The 17,323-nt window shown below is 41.6% G+C and overlaps 2 protein-coding genes and 1 long non-coding RNA gene across 17 annotated transcripts in view; 2 read left to right on the top strand and 1 right to left on the bottom strand.

Moving 5' to 3' along the window:
- SFI1 (SFI1 centrin binding protein) overlaps positions 1-7,458 on the bottom strand; it is a 78,697-nt gene extending 71,239 nt beyond the window's left edge. For 7 of the 11 annotated variants that reach the window (XR_004003018.1, XR_004003017.1, XR_004003016.1 and 4 more), the window contains exons 1-4: positions 7,360-7,458; positions 4,475-4,578; positions 2,986-3,165; positions 2,042-2,113 (exon numbers count right to left, since the gene is read on the bottom strand). Coding sequence is in view for 8 of the 11 variants with exons in the window: in XM_030583313.1 (XP_030439173.1) it covers positions 2,042-2,113; positions 2,986-3,165; positions 4,475-4,560 (338 nt within the window). In the remaining 3 variants the exon portion in view is untranslated. Of the gene's footprint in view, positions 1-2,041; positions 2,114-2,985; positions 3,166-4,474; positions 4,579-6,805; positions 7,003-7,326 lie in introns of those variants that run through there. The other 4 variants (XM_030583312.1, XM_030583309.1, XM_030583310.1 and 1 more) reach the window with 4 other exon arrangements.
- A 93-nt stretch (positions 7,459-7,551) lies between these two features.
- On the top strand, positions 7,552-9,864 carry LOC115661107. 2 transcript variants are annotated; one of them, XR_004003013.1, is made up of 3 exons: positions 7,552-7,760; positions 7,878-7,979; positions 9,105-9,864. It is a non-coding gene; the product is annotated as an uncharacterized LOC115661107 (long non-coding RNA). The 2 variants fall into 2 exon arrangements; XR_004003014.1 differs by having other exon boundaries at positions 9,469-9,864.
- Positions 9,865-10,856: 992 nt separating this feature from the next.
- Positions 10,857-17,323, top strand: part of EIF4ENIF1 (eukaryotic translation initiation factor 4E nuclear import factor 1) — a 38,718-nt gene continuing 32,251 nt past the window's right edge. For all 4 annotated transcript variants that reach the window (XM_030583510.1, XM_030583512.1, XM_030583511.1 and 1 more), the window contains exons 1-2: positions 10,857-11,170; positions 12,239-12,357. In XM_030583510.1, coding sequence (XP_030439370.1) covers positions 12,265-12,357 — 93 coding nt within the window. In that variant the 5' untranslated portion in view covers positions 10,857-11,170; positions 12,239-12,264. The remainder of the gene's footprint in view (positions 11,171-12,238; positions 12,358-17,323) is intronic.

The following is a 17,323-nucleotide window of genomic DNA, read 5'->3' on the forward strand; positions in this document are numbered from 1 at the left end:
GTTCCCAGGGCGGGAAGGAGCTGGGGAGGAAGGAGGGAGGGGGAAGGAAATGGTTTATTCCCCTTTGTTGTGAGACTCAGGGAATTTGGGTCTTGGGACCCCCAGGGAAGGTTTTTGGGGGAGACTAGAGTCGATCAGATGCTCTACTCTAAGTCCTGATTGGTGGCAGCCTATCAAATCTAAGCTGGTAATTAAGCTTAGGGGAATTCATGCTAATATCCATATTTTGGACGCTAAGGTCCAGAATTGGGAATTATATTATGACAGGCTCAGATGAGGGATTTGAAAGAACATGATTCTCTATAATTAGAAATAACAATGACCAGTATATCTATTGTCCCTGCCTGAGATACCTCAATTCTGATTTCACTTAAACATTACTCTGGGGAAATGATCATTGGCCAAAATGACATCACTAATATTCTGAGAAATTTAAAGTCGCACTAGGTGCAAATGTGAATAATTTCCTTGTGTTTCTCATCTACGTACATTTTTCATAGAGATTAGGAAAATGGAAGGATCATCTTAAGAACAGGTAACAAACAGAGAGAGATAAGCAAACAATGGGCCCAGTCTTGCAGCCTCTGTTCATGGGAAGAATCCCACTGAGTTAATGGCGCTGTTCAAATGTGTAAGGACTGCAGGATCAGGCTCAAAATGACCGCCCTAATCCCCAAAAAACAAAACAAAAAACAAAACAAAACATATTACAATTCAAAGCTACCTACCCTATCAAACCAAGCTGCTAAGCCATTCCAAGAACTCAAGCAGGAAAAAATGAAAGAGGCATAGGTTATTCTTCCAGACTGACTGAATTGTTAAAACAACAGGAGGGTGGGGAACCAGGGCAATGCGGGATTTGGGCAGACCTGGCACTATCAGTGGGGCAAAAGGGACATTTTGTTCCCCCAAATGATCTTCAAGAGGCCCCAAATTATTGTCAGAAAGGCCAAAATATGTACAATATGTACAGCTTTCATCCTTTATTTAAATGATCAATCATAGCAAAATATTGACACAGTAGCCAAATTTCACTTTTTAAAATTTTTAACAGCCCAAGACTTTCCAGGGATCTAACCACCTCCTTGGAAAGTTATGCACTTTAAAATAACAACATTCAAAGGCCCAAAAATATCTACTTGCCTCCCCTAATAATGTGACTATAGACCTGGTCCTGGATTTGGGAACAATATTTTTTAATTTAAAATAAAGTTATTTTCGTTTAATTTAGCTGGCTGAGCTCTAGATTTCAAAAAAGGCATTTTTACTCATTCACCAGACTCCTCATACTAGATCTGCACATTGCCAAGCAAGCAATTCACACCCAATATGTGGGAGGAAGAGGGGAAGAGTTCTGTTCTGGCTCACAGGACAATTCGTGTTCACCAGCTAATACCGTCTTGGTAAGAACCTATATTCCTCATAGTGGAATGAAATGGGATGACTTAGGGCCTGATCTAACTCATACTGAAGTCAATGCAGGTCTTCCATTTTCTTCAATGGGAATTGGATTACGCCCGTAGAGCAAGGGCAAGCAAGAGTGGACACACAAATTAAAGCAAAATAGGAAGAAATTCCAAAGAGAGTGTTGCTTTTTCAGTCATGATTTAAAACCAAATTGTAGAAGCTCTATTGCGGTAGCAGTTCAAAGATCAAATACGCAAAGCTTTTGTGAATACACATTAAGAATAGCCTTGTATACTGCAGGATGAAGTGAACTAAATTATCTTGGGTCTTTCTCACCTTTACTGTCTATAATATTCTAATTTTAAAAAATGTATAAATGAAAGGCCAAATTCTACTCTCAGTTTCATTGGTGTAAATCCCACAAATCAGCACTAAACCCAGTGCAATGTCTCTGGATTTACAGTTCAAGTAAAATTTGGCCACAACTATTTAAGAATAATATTCAGAGACAATTCTCAAATAATTTCAAAAGGCATCTGCAAATATTTTCCTGAAAAGCAGGTATCCCTTTGCTTAGCTATACAAATTCTCAGCCATGTCAAGGTAGAATTTTACTACTTGGAGCTTCAATTACCTGGCTTTGGAAGGAAGAACTTGTCCAAATGTCTTTTTCACCCACAAATAGAGGAACTTCCTGGCCAGATGCCTGGAAGACAAACACAGATTAGTTGCCTTTCTGCATTTTTGTATTCCATCTCTTAATTCCAGGCAATGGTTTTAGAGACTCAGAAGCTTGATACATAATAACTACAATACACAACACTAAGGTCCCAATCCTTATACGCACATTTAACTTTAACCATCTGAGTTGTCCCATTAACTCAGGCATGTGTACCACTGCAAGACCAGGGACCTAATCAGGACACACTTAGCTGGGAAATCCATGTAGACAAGATGTCTCCTCTGGAACCTATTTACACCTAATGATACTAAACAACAATGATGGTTGCTTAATTGGGATGCTGTCAGGTGACTTAATGGAGCTTAGGCCCTTCTGTGTTTCATTTGCATGGTGACTCTATCCGATCCCATAACAGAAGGGCTTTTTCTAAACAGTTTGTAGAGTGGGTCTTAGATCACAGAACTAAGAGCTAAAATGCCTGGCTAGATTCCTGTAATTATATTCTATTCATATGCATCTTGTTCACTACTAGTTATTTACATTTTCCTATAGGAGGAACAGCAAAAGATACCAAACTCCTCATAAAGCAAACTATTCAAAATACAGAATCAGCCACAGTGAGAAGGACACTCATAGTACTACTTTGTATTTAGCAAGCACTTTTCCCCTGGAAATCAAAAACAGTGGGTATTATTAGTCCTATTTAACAGATGGAGAAACTGAGCCACAAAAAGGATAAGTGACTTTTCCAAGGTCACTTTGCAAATCAATGGCAAATATGAGAGGAAAACTCAGGTCTCATGACTTCCAGTCCCCTGGTCTAACCACTAGAAAACGCTGCCTTCCTTAGTAGGGTTAAACAAACAAAACATACAGAGCACAGCTTTCACTATCACCTGATACGGAGTTCTTTTAACCTCCCACCTCGGTTCCAAGTGTATGTGACCCGATATGGAACCAGATGACTTCCATTCCAACGCTGATTCCCACCAAGCCAGGGAGTAACAGATCGTCCAAATCCATGGACTTTGGGAGTATGCAATTTCTGGGCTGCATCTGTCTTGAAAGATCTTAAACTTAAAAGGAAAGAGAAAAAGAAATCTCACTTGTAAGGTCAGATTCACAGTTAGCAGATGATAGTGTCTATGTGACCTCATCCATACAAAAGTATCACTCTAAAAATCACATATAAAGTTAACACCTGCAGGCAGTATTTTTAAAAGTTTCATTTGATTAATTTTCACGCTCAGTAAACTGTCTCCTGAAATTTCTCACCCATTCCCCAAAAGTTGCAGTAGCACATGGTGATGGGAGCACAGTGGTCCACGTGAAATCATCCCATTAATATTTCCTCTTTCTTTTAAAGGTTACATGGAAAAGAAAGAACGTTAGTTTGCGTTCTCTTTTACTTCGTTAATATTTATAAAGACCTGAAACTTTTGTGCAGGTGGGTTTAAACTTGTTGTTCTGCTTATTTTTTACCTTTTGAATAAAATAATATTACCACCTAGTACTTTCTTACCTATTTTTGCTGAAAGATTCCTACTAGAGTACTGAAGTGGGAGCTTTCTCAACCTTCAGCTAAAGGGCAAGAAATATTTAATCTTTCACATAAAAATGCTTTCTCCTAGCTGTGTGCAGACATGTGAGCTAAATACGTTTTTCTTAAATAATTAAATACTACTACTACTAATATTAATAATAGTTTTAAGAAATCTGACTAAAAATCCCTTCCTGTCTCTTAGTACTTGTGATGTCACAGTCCTATTAATTCTCCAGTGTTCCATATAATCTTGCAGGAAAGATGGGACAGATGAGACCTGAACTTCTGAATTGAAAAACAAGCAGGAAAAAGAAAGAACTTTTCTGGAAAAAAAACAGTTTCAGACCTTTATTCATCATAAAGAAGCCAAACTAGGCAAAACATGTTTCCCCTTTGCGGGTCATCTTTAAACAGTCTGTCTTAGTCAAAGTGCAGTTCCATTCTGAAAAGTGACTTTAAAAATGGTGTTATGGGATTCCATGTTTAACATTCCTGATTGACTTTATGATAACAACCACAATTTAAGACCAGCCACAACTTGTTGAACCAGTTGCATCCAAGTTTCCTTCCCAGAAGCAAACACCGCCACCACCCTCCAGATTTGAACATTAGAACCATAAACACATTCCTGAACTCCCCAACAGGCAACAGCAGCTTCATCTCTACAAATAAAGTGGAACAACTTTTGAACAGATGTCTATAAAACATTGTTAATAGCATCTTCTGAGTGAAATACACAGGTAACACAGCTTTAATTAGATCCAGTGGAGTTGGATTGATAGAAAAACAAAATAATATAACTGCATTCTTTAACATGGGAGTGCCTATCCACCATTCCTCACCTGCCCCTGGATTTTTTCTCCATTTTTCCTCCAATCTTGGGTCCTCTATAATCAAATCCACTACTCTTTCTGCACTGGAATCTCATGTGTTAGCAGTCAAACACCTTTGGACAATATAAAAGAATTATTTTGAGTTATTTTTGGTGAATCAGTGGTGCTCATATGACATGTACATTTTGTATAATCTCTCAGGTGCACCCCAATCACTTCTCACGCAAATAAAATAGTAAACAAAACTTCTAGATGTTCCGTCAGTGAGAATGATGGACTGATAAACATTCACAACCCTCTGATTTTATAAAATTGATCTCAATGGGTCTATTCAGTGAATAAATGTCCAAATATCATGATTAGGTCCTATATATGCATTTCTAATGTGCCCATCTCCATGACATCTATGTGCTCAACAGACTGGTTTAGTCAAATAATGCAATTGGACCACTCAGAATTTTTAGTGACACCTGGTCCATATGTATCAGTATCACAAACAAGTTGATGTATTTTGTTGATTGTCCCATATACAAAGGAACTGAAAAATATGAAGCATGGAAGAACTTGACAGCTGGATATAAACAGAGCAATCTGATTGGCTGATAGGGATTTCACACCATATTGATAATGCCCAGTAAGTACAAGTCTAATTTGTTTTTCTTATAATAATAAGGTGCATTTCTTAAGACAGTGAATTTATAGAGGATTTTTCTGTTTCTCAGGTGATTAAAGTCAAGGAGCCTTTGGATTTGTGCTTTAAAGAACCATCAAATCATGCCAGACACATCATACTTACTGTGACTTACTGCTCTTTGAAAAAACAACTTTCTTAAAGCAGAGCAAATTATCTTTGTTACAGACTATTAGTTTGGAAAAATTAGCTTTTTTTTTTTTGCCACCTTAGAATGGGTGCTTTATTTGCTGTTGCTTTTTTGCAATACAAATTTCAAGGCTAATTTTGTCCAGTTTTGATTAACCGAAAAATACCTCCCAGATTGTGACCTTTTATTTCAAATTTTAACTCACAAGGAATAGTGTATGTTAAGTTTATAAACCCCATGGCACTCAACAGTTATGATGAAACACTGAGACACTCTAATGATAACATCAGTCAAGATTACTTAACTCTTGAGACAACAAGGCATGTCTAAATAGAACTGCTGCTGGATAGCCAAATCTTGGTATTTATATGAACTAGGTCCCAGTATCTAGACATACTAGTTATGAGCCAAGATACAAGTAAACATAACAGGTGAAACTGCTTCAAACACAAATGAAGAAAATGGAATACCAAATACAACCCCTGATCTTGTAATGAATTCTGTGCAAAGGGATCCCTAGCCAGCACAGAGTCTGACTGAAATTAATTCAGCTCTGAAGCTGCAAGGGTCTGTCTCCACAGAGCACACTGTAGGATTAGGGTCTAAAAGAAAAGTTTCTCTGAGCAAGGCATGAAAGCTTGGAATGAAGGGGACATTAAGGCCCCAATTCTGCGAAGTGATATGAGTGAAGATGGAGCCCTGTCCCAGTGAAGAGAGTCACTGAAGTCAATGGGGCTCTGCCCACAGTGAACTCCTTGTGGGATCAGGGCTGAAGAATCTAAATATACTTATTTTCAATCAAACTTATATATAAATATAACACCCATACTAAAGAACTACACAGTAATGCTCCAAACCCTTGCAATAAAAACAATTAAGATGTTATGTTTGGGGTCCTGTCTGTAACATAATAATAGCAACCTATCTACTACGAAAATATTTGTATTGTGCTGGTCTCTGTGGTGTTTGTACTTTCCCTATTTAAAGAGCAGTAAAACATTAATAACAAAACTAGTCTAATGCTTTATATGGACCAGACAGTTCTTGGGAAGGGCAACTTCTCACTTAAAATTCCAATCCCATTCGATTTGTGAGGGTACACAACTCCCCTGGAATCTCTATTTCCCCTGGCACTACAGGGAAGTGTCATAGATTCAGAACAATCCTGTTAATATGGAAGACAGTCCTTGGGAGTCCAGGTTCCTCTGGTGCAGAGTCCAGCATCAGAACCCCGTCACTCTCATGTGACTTTCTCTTTTCATACCCAGAAAAGGATCTGAAAGGTGGGAGAAGAGAAGATCATGGCTTCACAGCCCAAGCTCAGACCTACTGTGTTCCCTTAGCTGCTTTTACAAGTAACCAGGAACACTTGTGGGACCCCTACGTTTTACAGGACACCATGTGCAGACTCAGCAGTTCACAAGATGGCTAGACTCCCCAGTTACAAGGCAGAAACAGGGAGGCAGAGTACAACTCACAGTCCCATAACACACTCCTCCAGCAGCAGGACCAAGATTACCTTGACAGCTGACCAATCCACCAGTCTACCAACAGGGGCCTGAGGATGACTCACTGTCCTAGACCCACCCCCCGCAACTGTGGGGCAATGGGACCGGGAGGAGCGGGGAACTCACTGCCCTAGAGCCACCCCCCCCCCAACACACACAGCTGTAGGACCTGAAGAGGGGGCAACTCACTGCCCTAGAGCCCCCCCCACACACACACACACACAAACTACGGGACTGGGACGGGGTCAAACCACTGCCCTAGAGCCCCCCAACACACACAAACTACGGGACCGGGTCAAACCGCTGTCCTAGAGCCCTCCCCCCACAAACTACAGGACCGGGATGGGGTCAAATCGCTGTCCTAGAGCCCCCCCCACAAACTACGGGACCGTGAGGGGGTCAAACCACTGCCCTAGAGCCAGCCAGCCAGCCAGCCACACACTACGGGACCGGGAAAGGGTCAAACTACTTCCCTAGAGCCCCCCAGCTCTGTAACTAGGGGGACAATTCACGGCCGGACCGCACCCCCCACCAGTGGACAACTCATATCTCTCACAGCAGATACCGTGCGGAACCGGGACCAACCCGTGCCCCAGCGACTCCTCCCGCGGAGGCCCCAGCGCAGCCTCCAGGCCCCCCGGCGCACCGCCTCTATCACCATGGAGACGAGCAGCAGCAGGACCCCAGCCCGAATCTCTGACCGATGCGGTCCTGCAGCGGCCTCTAGCGCCTGGGAGGGGAATGGGGGAGAAGGAAATATAGCCAAGGCCCATCATGTCCCCTTTGCTTCCTCAGTGCATGCCAGCTCCCACATGGCTATTTGGTATTGTGAATGATACGGCCCAGCAGCCACGGGCCAAAGGACATGCTCTTAAACACCCAGGTCCTGCTCTGAGTAACCTCAAACAATCCCATGACACATTCTCTGGGAGCACCACTCAGAGCGTGTCCCCACTCCAGCAGCAGGTTAGGGGTGCTATATGTAGCCAGCTAATAGCACTTATAACGCTTCACCTTCAGCACTAGATTAACTGATCCTTACAACACATCTGCAGACCTAACCATTATCCCTCTTTACCTCAGGTACAGAGAGACAAGATCAATCAGCCAATGGCAGAGTTGGGAAGAGAGCACGCGTGACTAAGATGCTCTAGGGACTTTGGGGATGAAAACTGCTATACTAATGTAAGTAAGTTATATTATTATTTAGTTATTAGTTATTATTGGTTTTGAGAGGAACAGGTAAGTTTGAATGGCTTTCCTTGCTAATAATCTACTTCTTGTGACCAGTGTTCTTTAGTCTAAGCTTGACAATGTCCCTCTCAGACCATTTGCTAAGCTTGATCTAATTTGCCAAGCTCGTTCATGAACCCAGAGATCACCTGTACTTCAATACAGGCAAAATTCCCCAGGGTTTCTGCCAAGAGAGAAGCCATCTATCAGTGTCCAAATCAAGAATTTTGTGGCCCTGTGCACATTGGCAATTGAGAGAACCCCATCTTCCCTGCCACCAGGTGGATGGGAGGACGAGAGAGGGTATTGGAGAGGAAAAGAAGAAGCCTCCCCACATTCACCCTGCAGTGACTTCTGTCCTTTAGTGCTGGCGCAGCTCCCCACTCCTTTTTTTTGGCTCTCTCCACAGTATGTAGATAGGGCCCTCCACTGACCCCTCATCCCCTGCCTGCCCCACTGTGTGTGTGTGAGAGAAAGTGCATGTGTGTGGTTTGTTTTGGTTTTCTACCAGTGATCAGGGGCCCTCCTGAGGTGGGGGCCCGGTACAAGTGCACTGAGTACCTTTGGTTAATCTGGGCTCACCTTCTATAGCCATCTTCATGACATTGCTTTGAAACTTGCTTTTTAAGCACAAGACATGTTAAAGAATGCAGTCCTTATGTAGACAAAATTCCCATTAAAATAAATTTATCTGCATGAGAACTGCAAAATCAAGTCTAAAATCAGCCTAAAAGGGAGTAGTATATCTTAACACAGTATTCCATTGGATTAGTCATCTTTTGCCATAGCTGTAGAAAGAGGAAAATACAGTCCTTCTTATATATTGCTGCTTTATAAAGTATGTGGCTATCTCCTGATTTCTAGGGTGTTATAAGAAATTACAAAATAGCATTTTAGCTTAGAATGCAGGGATATTTACAAAAGCTACAGTTAAACTAAACAAGTTTACAATCAAAAGTGTGTATCTAAAGTATTTTACAAAGTAAAAAAAAAAGATCCACAGATACCTCTTAGTTATCTATTCTAATAGTGTATTTGTTCCGGTCCTTCTTCCTCATTACACGCTTTTTCTTATAGAAAGCTGACTTGAATAGAATTTCAGCTAAGAAATTCAGCAGGACTCCAGTTCCTGAATATGTTGTACATGCACCATTATTTAAAAAATTCTAAATCTATATGCATAATAATCAATGAATCTTTGTACATAGACAGTCATTCAATAAAACCCTGGTTAAACTGTTCTTTTTAGATTAAATGCTTAGTTATTTTAGAGTTCACAAAAGGTGCCAGTCTATTTGACAGCCCTGGAGAATTGTATCAGACATAATATACCTGAAGCAAACAGTTACAGTACCAATAATGGCAAGTACCCTGATTATCCTGCCCTAATTTGTAAAATCTATCATGTCTCCCTTCTAACAAATATCCCCGATTGACTCAGTTTCAGACTTTCCCAACCCTAGAAGTTCTATGTGGTTCCAGATATCTGCCTCAAACCTCACAGGTATTAGGCTCTGATCCTGCACTGAGAACTGCATACCAGGTGGACCCTGACAGCTGAGTGGGGAAAGACAATGGGTCTCTGTGCCAACACAGGGTCTACCTACATAGTTTCTCAAAAAGGCCTTACTTTATAGTGGGCCTTTCAAAATACTATACCCTGTAGAGCTCTTGCTTAACCCTCAAGTATGACATTTGGAGCAGTGCTGAAGAGGTCGTCATCCTGCAATAAGCTAATTAGGGTGGACAAAAGGTGGATCAGCCTGGCAAACTTGCTGTACATGGAAGTTTTCAAGAGGAGTCCATTTTAAATGTTTGTTTAAAGGTATTACTGACTTGTAATGAAATAAATCTTCATATAATATCGTTTCATTCTATAATAAAAGTTGATGTGAATGTACTATCTAATATAGGCCTTCTGTTTAATTGGAAAATAGTTGAAGATAGTGACTTTTGCCCCAATAATGCAAGTTGTTCCACATAGTCAGATCCCTGTACTTATGTAGAGTTGCCTCAACAGGCCTCCTGTTCTGCAGTTTTCACAATTGGGACCCTAAATGAAGTTTTGTGGACATAGGGGGTCCACTTAACCTGGAGCTCAATGCAAGATCAAGGCCTCAGATGCTGTTAATTGAATATAGTCTTATAAAGTTCTGTAAACAGGTGTTGGAAATATATTCTCTATTTCTTGCTAATAGCATAGGTGTACCAGGAGACTGAGAATAAAAAAGATTAAGTAATACAATTCCCTGTTCTTATTTTTCTCCTGTTATTATGTAGACATACCAAGTCTAACTGATTTGAGAAGGGAAATGCCTCATTTTGCATTGATTTAAAGGATAGTTTTTAAAACGTGTCTTTGATGAAGAATGATTTTGCAGCGTCTATATGGGTCCCTGGCAGGCGAGTATAGTGCACATGACCCTCTTCCCCCGCAAAAAAACCATCCCACATACAAACAACAAAAATAACCCTGTGCGGGAACTACGCACTCGCGCTGCCTAATAAGTCTCTATCAGTCTGTGTGCACATGGCCCTTAAGCCATACCCCTCCCCCGCAGCATGGGCTACATGGGCACCAGCTTCCATCGCAGGGCTGGCCGGTGATAGTGCCTGAGGAGTCCTCGCAGTTCGTCAAATCATCCGTCTCCTATGGGTATGTCTATAAAAAAATCGGTACTAGGCCATGATTCACTTTTGAAGTTCAATAGACGAAGGCGAGAAGTCGCCATACGGCGGGGACCTCTGCTTTTCAGTCAGGCATTACAGCCGAGAGCCCCCGGGCCGGGCAAGCAGGCCGCGCCTGCGCGGTGGCTATTAAAGGGGTGAGGGGTGGGCTCCAGAAAGCCCCGGTTACGGTGGCTGAGAGGAGACAGAGTGTGAGAGTCGGGCAAATCGGGAGAGGGCGCGCGAGCGAACGAGCGAGCTGGAGAAGGGAGCGGAGCGGTGGGGGAGTAGCGGCGGCGCGAGCCGGGGGCGGGCGAGCGGCGGGGCGTGGAGGGAGCCGTGTGTGTGGAGAGCGCGGCGCGGGGCGCTGCTGGGCGGGGGGGAGAAGCCGGTCACTAGGACTAAGTAACGCCGCGGGCGGCGGCAAGGCCTTGCGAGGAGCTGAGCGCTCTGGAGGGGACCTCGTCTACCGCACAGTGAGTATCCTCTTTACCCGGGGGGGCGGGGGACCCCTACTGCCAGGTGAGACGTTACCTGCGCCGGTGCCTCGGCGTCCCCGCTCGCCACCGGCGTGTTGGTGGCTGGGCCCGGTATGATAGGGCGGCCCTGGGTCATCGTTTCCCCATCCCGGACGAGGGCCTCCATACAAGTCGCAGACGTATCGCTGTGTGTGTCAGGTCACCAGTAGGGCAGGTAGAGAGGGGTTGGCACCTGCGCTGGCGGGGCCGTTCTGTCTGGTCTTGCCAGCCATGAGGCTGGGGGCGCCGCTTTGCCTTGTCAGCTGTCTAGGCTTGCCAACAGCCCCTTACTGCGAGGGACAGCCCCTGTTTGTTTGTCTCCATACAATAAGAGTGCTGCGAAAAGCAGTAAGAAATACCCCCGGTGAATACAAGTCCTGTTGTTAACAACGATATTGATTGCGATGGTATCGGGAAGAGAGGTGGGGCGGGGGTGCTAAGAAAACAGCTCTTTATTTTTGAAATAGGGTTGGTAACCATACAGAAACTGGCTCCCTGTGTAGGACTCTGTTTGCTCTGGAAGCCATGGCTTGGAGGCCCAGCCCCCTCCATGGTATGCATGTGGGTCCACTGTCCTCCATGTCCCAAAACGGGATGCAAGTGGCTGTCATGGTATCTAGGTTGCATAGGCATCTAGGACTTCCCAGCCCAAGGGAGGGGGCTTCCTATCCAGTCTTTCTCTTTCATTTCATGAACTTCCCTTCTGTACTCTGGTTCTGTCCCTGTGATAATCTCTCTTGTGCTAAAACTGCTTAAGAGCTGGCTCTCTGAACTGCAAAGGTGTCTAGGGTCCTATGATTGATTAAAATATTTGTTCTAAAGCTGTTAAGCTATTTTACTGCCAGTTGTAGTTTAGGTGCACAAAACAGCCAACATATCAAACAGTAAAAATATATTTTGTGGAATGTACTTTCTTATGTTAAATGTAAATGGATGACAGTTCCATGGGCAGTAAGGAAGGTGTACACCATAAAGCCTTCAGCTGTATTGTCTATTTTTTATTAACATAATTCTTTTTTTAATCAGGTCCATAGTCAGGCTTTCAAGTAGCCATGGATAAGAGAGGGGCTATAGCAGAAATTGAAAATGGTGACACTTTCCTTGACTTGAACAGAATAACAGTAAAATCTCATCGTTACACAAAAGTAAGCTAACTTTTTTATTTAAAAATTATGAGTTCAGTGTTTATGAAACACTTAGATTAAAAATTATCCTCTTTTGGGGGATGGGGTGGGGGAGGAAGACCTGTCCAAATCATACTCTAGAGAAGGCCTAGGAGGAACATAGAAGGTGTGCTATAGCTATATATTAGCTAGCATCTTTTAAAGATCTAATGTAAAGAAGTAATGCTGTCTTAAATAGATACTACAGTGAGGTGATGGTGTCCATGTGACTCACAACATGTGCTAAACTGATCAAGTTGAAGCCTGTGCCTGCCATCCACTATGCTTTAAAATGTGTGGGCAAACATGTGATGACTAACACACGTGATAGATAACATTTCTTAAATTTTAGTCTGGTCAGGGTCCAAATGGACATCATACCAAACATGGAGGAGACTCCTTCTAGGAGGAAGGATAGTGTAGTCTCCTTGGAATATTGAGTTCTCATGGATATAGCTATATCAAACATGGCTTATAATACATAAAGTATACTCAGATGCCTTGTGCAGTGGATACAGTTTCAGAACTTATGAAGTGAGTTCAGTTGTGAAGCAGGGGAAAGCCGAGTCCCTACATAAGACACTAACAGATATTTAAATTTGGAAGAAACTTTCAAGTATTGACATTCTTATAGTTATGATGGCTTAAGCTTTATAGTTCTCACCATACTCTAATTGGTTCATGCACTTGCAAACTATCCAATTCTTCTATATTAGAGGAAAACTGGTGGCCTACTTCTGTTAATGTTGGTATTCTGCATTGGCAGCACTGCTGAAACTGTTTCACTGTGGGAAGACATGAGGAAACTGTTATGTTTGCACAGCACCCAGCATAGTTAAATCCTAATCACCATAGCAAACAAGTTAAAAAGATGTTTCCTGCCCTGGAGAGCTTACAATCTGAATATAAAACAAATCCCAACAAGTGGGTTTAATAGAAGGATGCAATTTCAAGAGATGCCAAGGGTAACAGATAAGAATGCAGTTACATAGGCTAGATAGTATATGATGTGAGTTGATTCGATTACTCTCTTGATAATGTCTCAATTTTAAGACACAGACTTGTATTAATCTCTTCAAGGCTTTTACTAAGTTTACTCATCTCAGTTAAGTGAAAGACTATCTTCTTTCAGCATGCCTTCTAACATTGACTCAGATATAATATAAAAAACAAACAAGATTTGTACACAGAGATCCTTGCTTTTTGTTAGACCTGGGCTCCTTTTGCCCTAGATCTCCATTGGTTGTACTTATCTGCAGATCATTATGCTCAGTTATGTATAAAATGTTGTCATTCTTTGTGATGGGAAAGAACTTAAAATGAGGGACTGAAATATTGGGATGAGGCAGGGTTATTGGTTTTACATCAGTAATGACTCATCAACTGCCAAAACACCTTTTTGAGCAGGGAGGTGAAAGTAAACTGCTTAAATCTTGTGCATGCCTTCCCCTCAGTGTTTAGTTCTGCCAGTGTGCCCAGTCCCGTTAGCTGTTCCCTTTCTCAGTAGTTTGAGATGGCCTAGATGGAGAGGCAGAGTCTGAAGCATAGTGTTTTTCTCTAAAACAGTACTGTATGTAGCTTCCTTCAGATTCTGGTAGATGCATATCATTTGTTGGGCCTGAGGTGGCTGATAGTCAACAAGGTACAACTTGTCCAAAAGCTAAATGTTTGCCTCTGCATTGCTCCCAGTTCCTACTGGCATGGGAAACAAAGATCCAAGCTTGGTCCTGAATCCTGATATGTGGGACCTAAACTGCTAATGCCCTGGAGTTTCACTCCTCTGCCCCAGGAGTGTGCTGCCACTACTTCTGTGTTCCCAGCACCAAAAATAGTAACAATGCAATATTAATTTCTCTGGCATTTCTGTGCCCCTCATTTTGATCAGGATGCAGTTGTTAAACTAATGGCAAGATACTTCTAGTCTCATTCAACTGATATTGCAATTTTAAGTGGCGATTGACTTCTTTCCTCTTGAAATTGCATCCTTCTATTAAACCAAAGTGAGGAAAGAAGTCAATGGTAAATTACAAGACACTTTAACCCATTTAAAAAAAAATTTTAAGTTATCTGTTCTCTGAGGTAAAAGGATTTGTTCTAGGGTTTAGCTAGTTACCACAGCACCTTAATCCATGTAAAAAGCATAATATGATTCAAATCACCAGATTCCAAACTAGTCTGAACCACTGATGGTCCAGAACACTTGGTGGTTTGTGGAGAATGACTATTCTAGTTTCCAGCTGCTAGGAGCATAGTTCAATGTGCCATGTAAACAGTCACTGCAAGCCCATTACATAAATACAAATGGGAGCGCAGTTGGTCCACACATCATAGAAGGTTGCAAACCCTTTAAGCAATTTTTTTCAAAAGGTGACCAGTGTAAGTTTTATAACTAAAATGTAGTTTTTTAGCAATACTTATCACTTAAAATTTGTGTTCCAAGTGCTGTGCAGATGATAATCCTCACCATCACTAACAGAAGTGTAAGTATTATTCCCGCTTTATAAATAAGGGAACTGAGGCAGAGATGAAATTGCATCTCAAAGGCTGCATAGTCAGTCACTGAAAGAGCCTGGTCTAGAACGCACGTGCTCCTGACTACCAATCCAAGGCTCATTATTATAGCTTATGGTGTCCAATGCTTTGTCTAAACCACTAAACTAAGTAGCTGCTTTTGAACTTTGCGTTCATGGAGAACTCGGCAAACTCGTACTGTTCAGGCCAGGTCTATACTTGAAATTTGAATTGTGGATTTTTTTTTTTTTTTGCACCCCTGAGCAGCATAACTATGTTGACCTAACCTCTAGTGTAGATGCAGCAAAGTTGACTGAAGACTGCTTCCATTGACCTAGCTACTGTTGCTTAGGGAAGTGGTGTTCCTGCACTCATGGAAAAAACCCTTCTGTTGATGTAGGCCAAATCTACACTACAGGATTGCTAGCGTAGCAGTGGTGCTATATAGTTGTACATTGCTATGCATGTTACCCAGTAGGCAAGACAGTCTTCAGTTGATAACAGCTTTAGATATCAAGTTTAAGATTTGAGCACAGCGAGATCCAAAATATACATTTTATGGGGAATAAGGTGTTAACTTTAGAAATACCAAAAAACACCTGGGGCTGTAATTTGCTTAAACTTAATATTGGCTGTCAGATGGCTCAAGGCTTCATTGTCCACACAGACTGCAAATCTTGTGTGTTTTCTGTTTTTTTTTAAATCTACTCATCACTAGCCTCAAGCATATAAAAACATAAGAATGGCCATATTGGGTCAGACCAGTGGTCAGTCTAGTATCCAGTCTTCTGTCAGGGGCCAGTGGCACATGTTTCATAGGGAATGAACTGAATAGGTCAATTATCAAGTGATCCATCCCCCGTCATCCAAGCCCAGCTTCTGGCAGTCAGAGGTTTAGGGACACCAGGGTGTGCAGTTGTATCCCTAACCATTTTGGCTAATAGTATTTATGGAGCTATGCTACATGATCTTATCCAATTATTTTTTGAACCTAGTTACACTGGTGGCCTTGACAACATCTCCTGCAACAAGTTCCCTAGCTTGACTAACTGTATTATGTGAAGAAGCACTGAATCATTAGATGCTAGGGAGAAGTTTCCTTTTCAGGCTAGCTTGGTGCTGCATGTCCTGGCTACTGCTAGGATCTCTTGATTCTCCTGGCTCCTTCCTGCTTGGTACCATCAGTTTGTCTCCCTGATTCCTGAACTAAAAAAACTTGGGAAGGAATAGAGTTAATCAGAAACAAACACTGTCAGTGCCTCAGTGTGTAAATTGCTGTCCAAAGAACTGATGCTGCTCCTTTGTGCTTTAAATGGAGAAAATCAGAAGAGATGATAGCTGGTCTTGTAGTTATCTTAAAGGTAACTTCAGAAAGTGTGCTGTAGGCTGTTTGATTTTTTTAGCATAATATTAAAGTGGAAAGACTTAAATGTGTGGCATATATTCATGCTACCCAATGCTGAATTATGAATAACTACTGTACAATATTCACTTATAATATAAACAATATATCTAGAGAGGACTTGTTGCTGTTTAGAGGAATGACCAGGTTTAGAGTTAAGATCTTCCAAATTTTAATCCCAGCTCTGCCTCCATTTAATCATTAAAATTGGGATAAAGCTTGTCTGCTTCACTAGAGTAATTGTTGAGTAAATCTTTTCACAGCACTTTGAACATAAAATTATAACTGTAAACCTAGCATGAAAATTACTTTCCTGCCTTTTTACAATCACTAATGATACTAATGTTTGCAGATAAATGAGTAAAATTTTGGAAAGCTGTTATTAAAAACACTTAATTTCTAATGTACTGTACTTGCTGTAGTCACACAAGTTTCATAACATGCTGTAACTAAGAAAATTTGGAAGAACCTGGAAACAAGTTGTAGGTCCACATGAAGGAAAGGCATCTCGTGTCAACTGTAACCTTGTTTCTGGCTGAGTAAAACCATCCCTTTATTATCTAAACTTAATCTATCCCTGTGTGACTGGAATAGTTGTGAAATGTGTGAAAACAGCTCAAGTTAAACATTGCAAAAATTAAACATTTGAAGAGTAATAGGCTAAAAATTTAGCTTTATTTTTAGGTGGTATACAGCAGCACAACTTGAAATTTTATGTGGAAGCAAGAAATACACTGAGGAATTGCCTCGTAACTGAATGAGTAAAAATTATTTGTAAATTGATTTACCATGCACTCAGTCTTTCCCTTCAGACTTTTTTTAGCATTAATTTTCTTAAGGCCAGGGTTCTTCATTTCACAATGCTCAAATGTGGTTTAGAACAGCTTTGGGGTTCCAGAACATGTAGTATTCATTGTGACACTCTCTCTCCCTTTTTTTCAGAGTAAACTATCTACTTGCCCATTAGCTGTCAAACGTTTAACTAGTAAAAAGAGCTCCTCTTGACCTCTCAGGCCATGTCAACCCCGTAGTGCC

Source organism: Gopherus evgoodei, chromosome 13 (genome assembly GCF_007399415.2).
Source record: "Gopherus evgoodei ecotype Sinaloan lineage chromosome 13, rGopEvg1_v1.p, whole genome shotgun sequence".
Classification (NCBI taxonomy): Eukaryota; Metazoa; Chordata; order Testudines; family Testudinidae; genus Gopherus; species Gopherus evgoodei.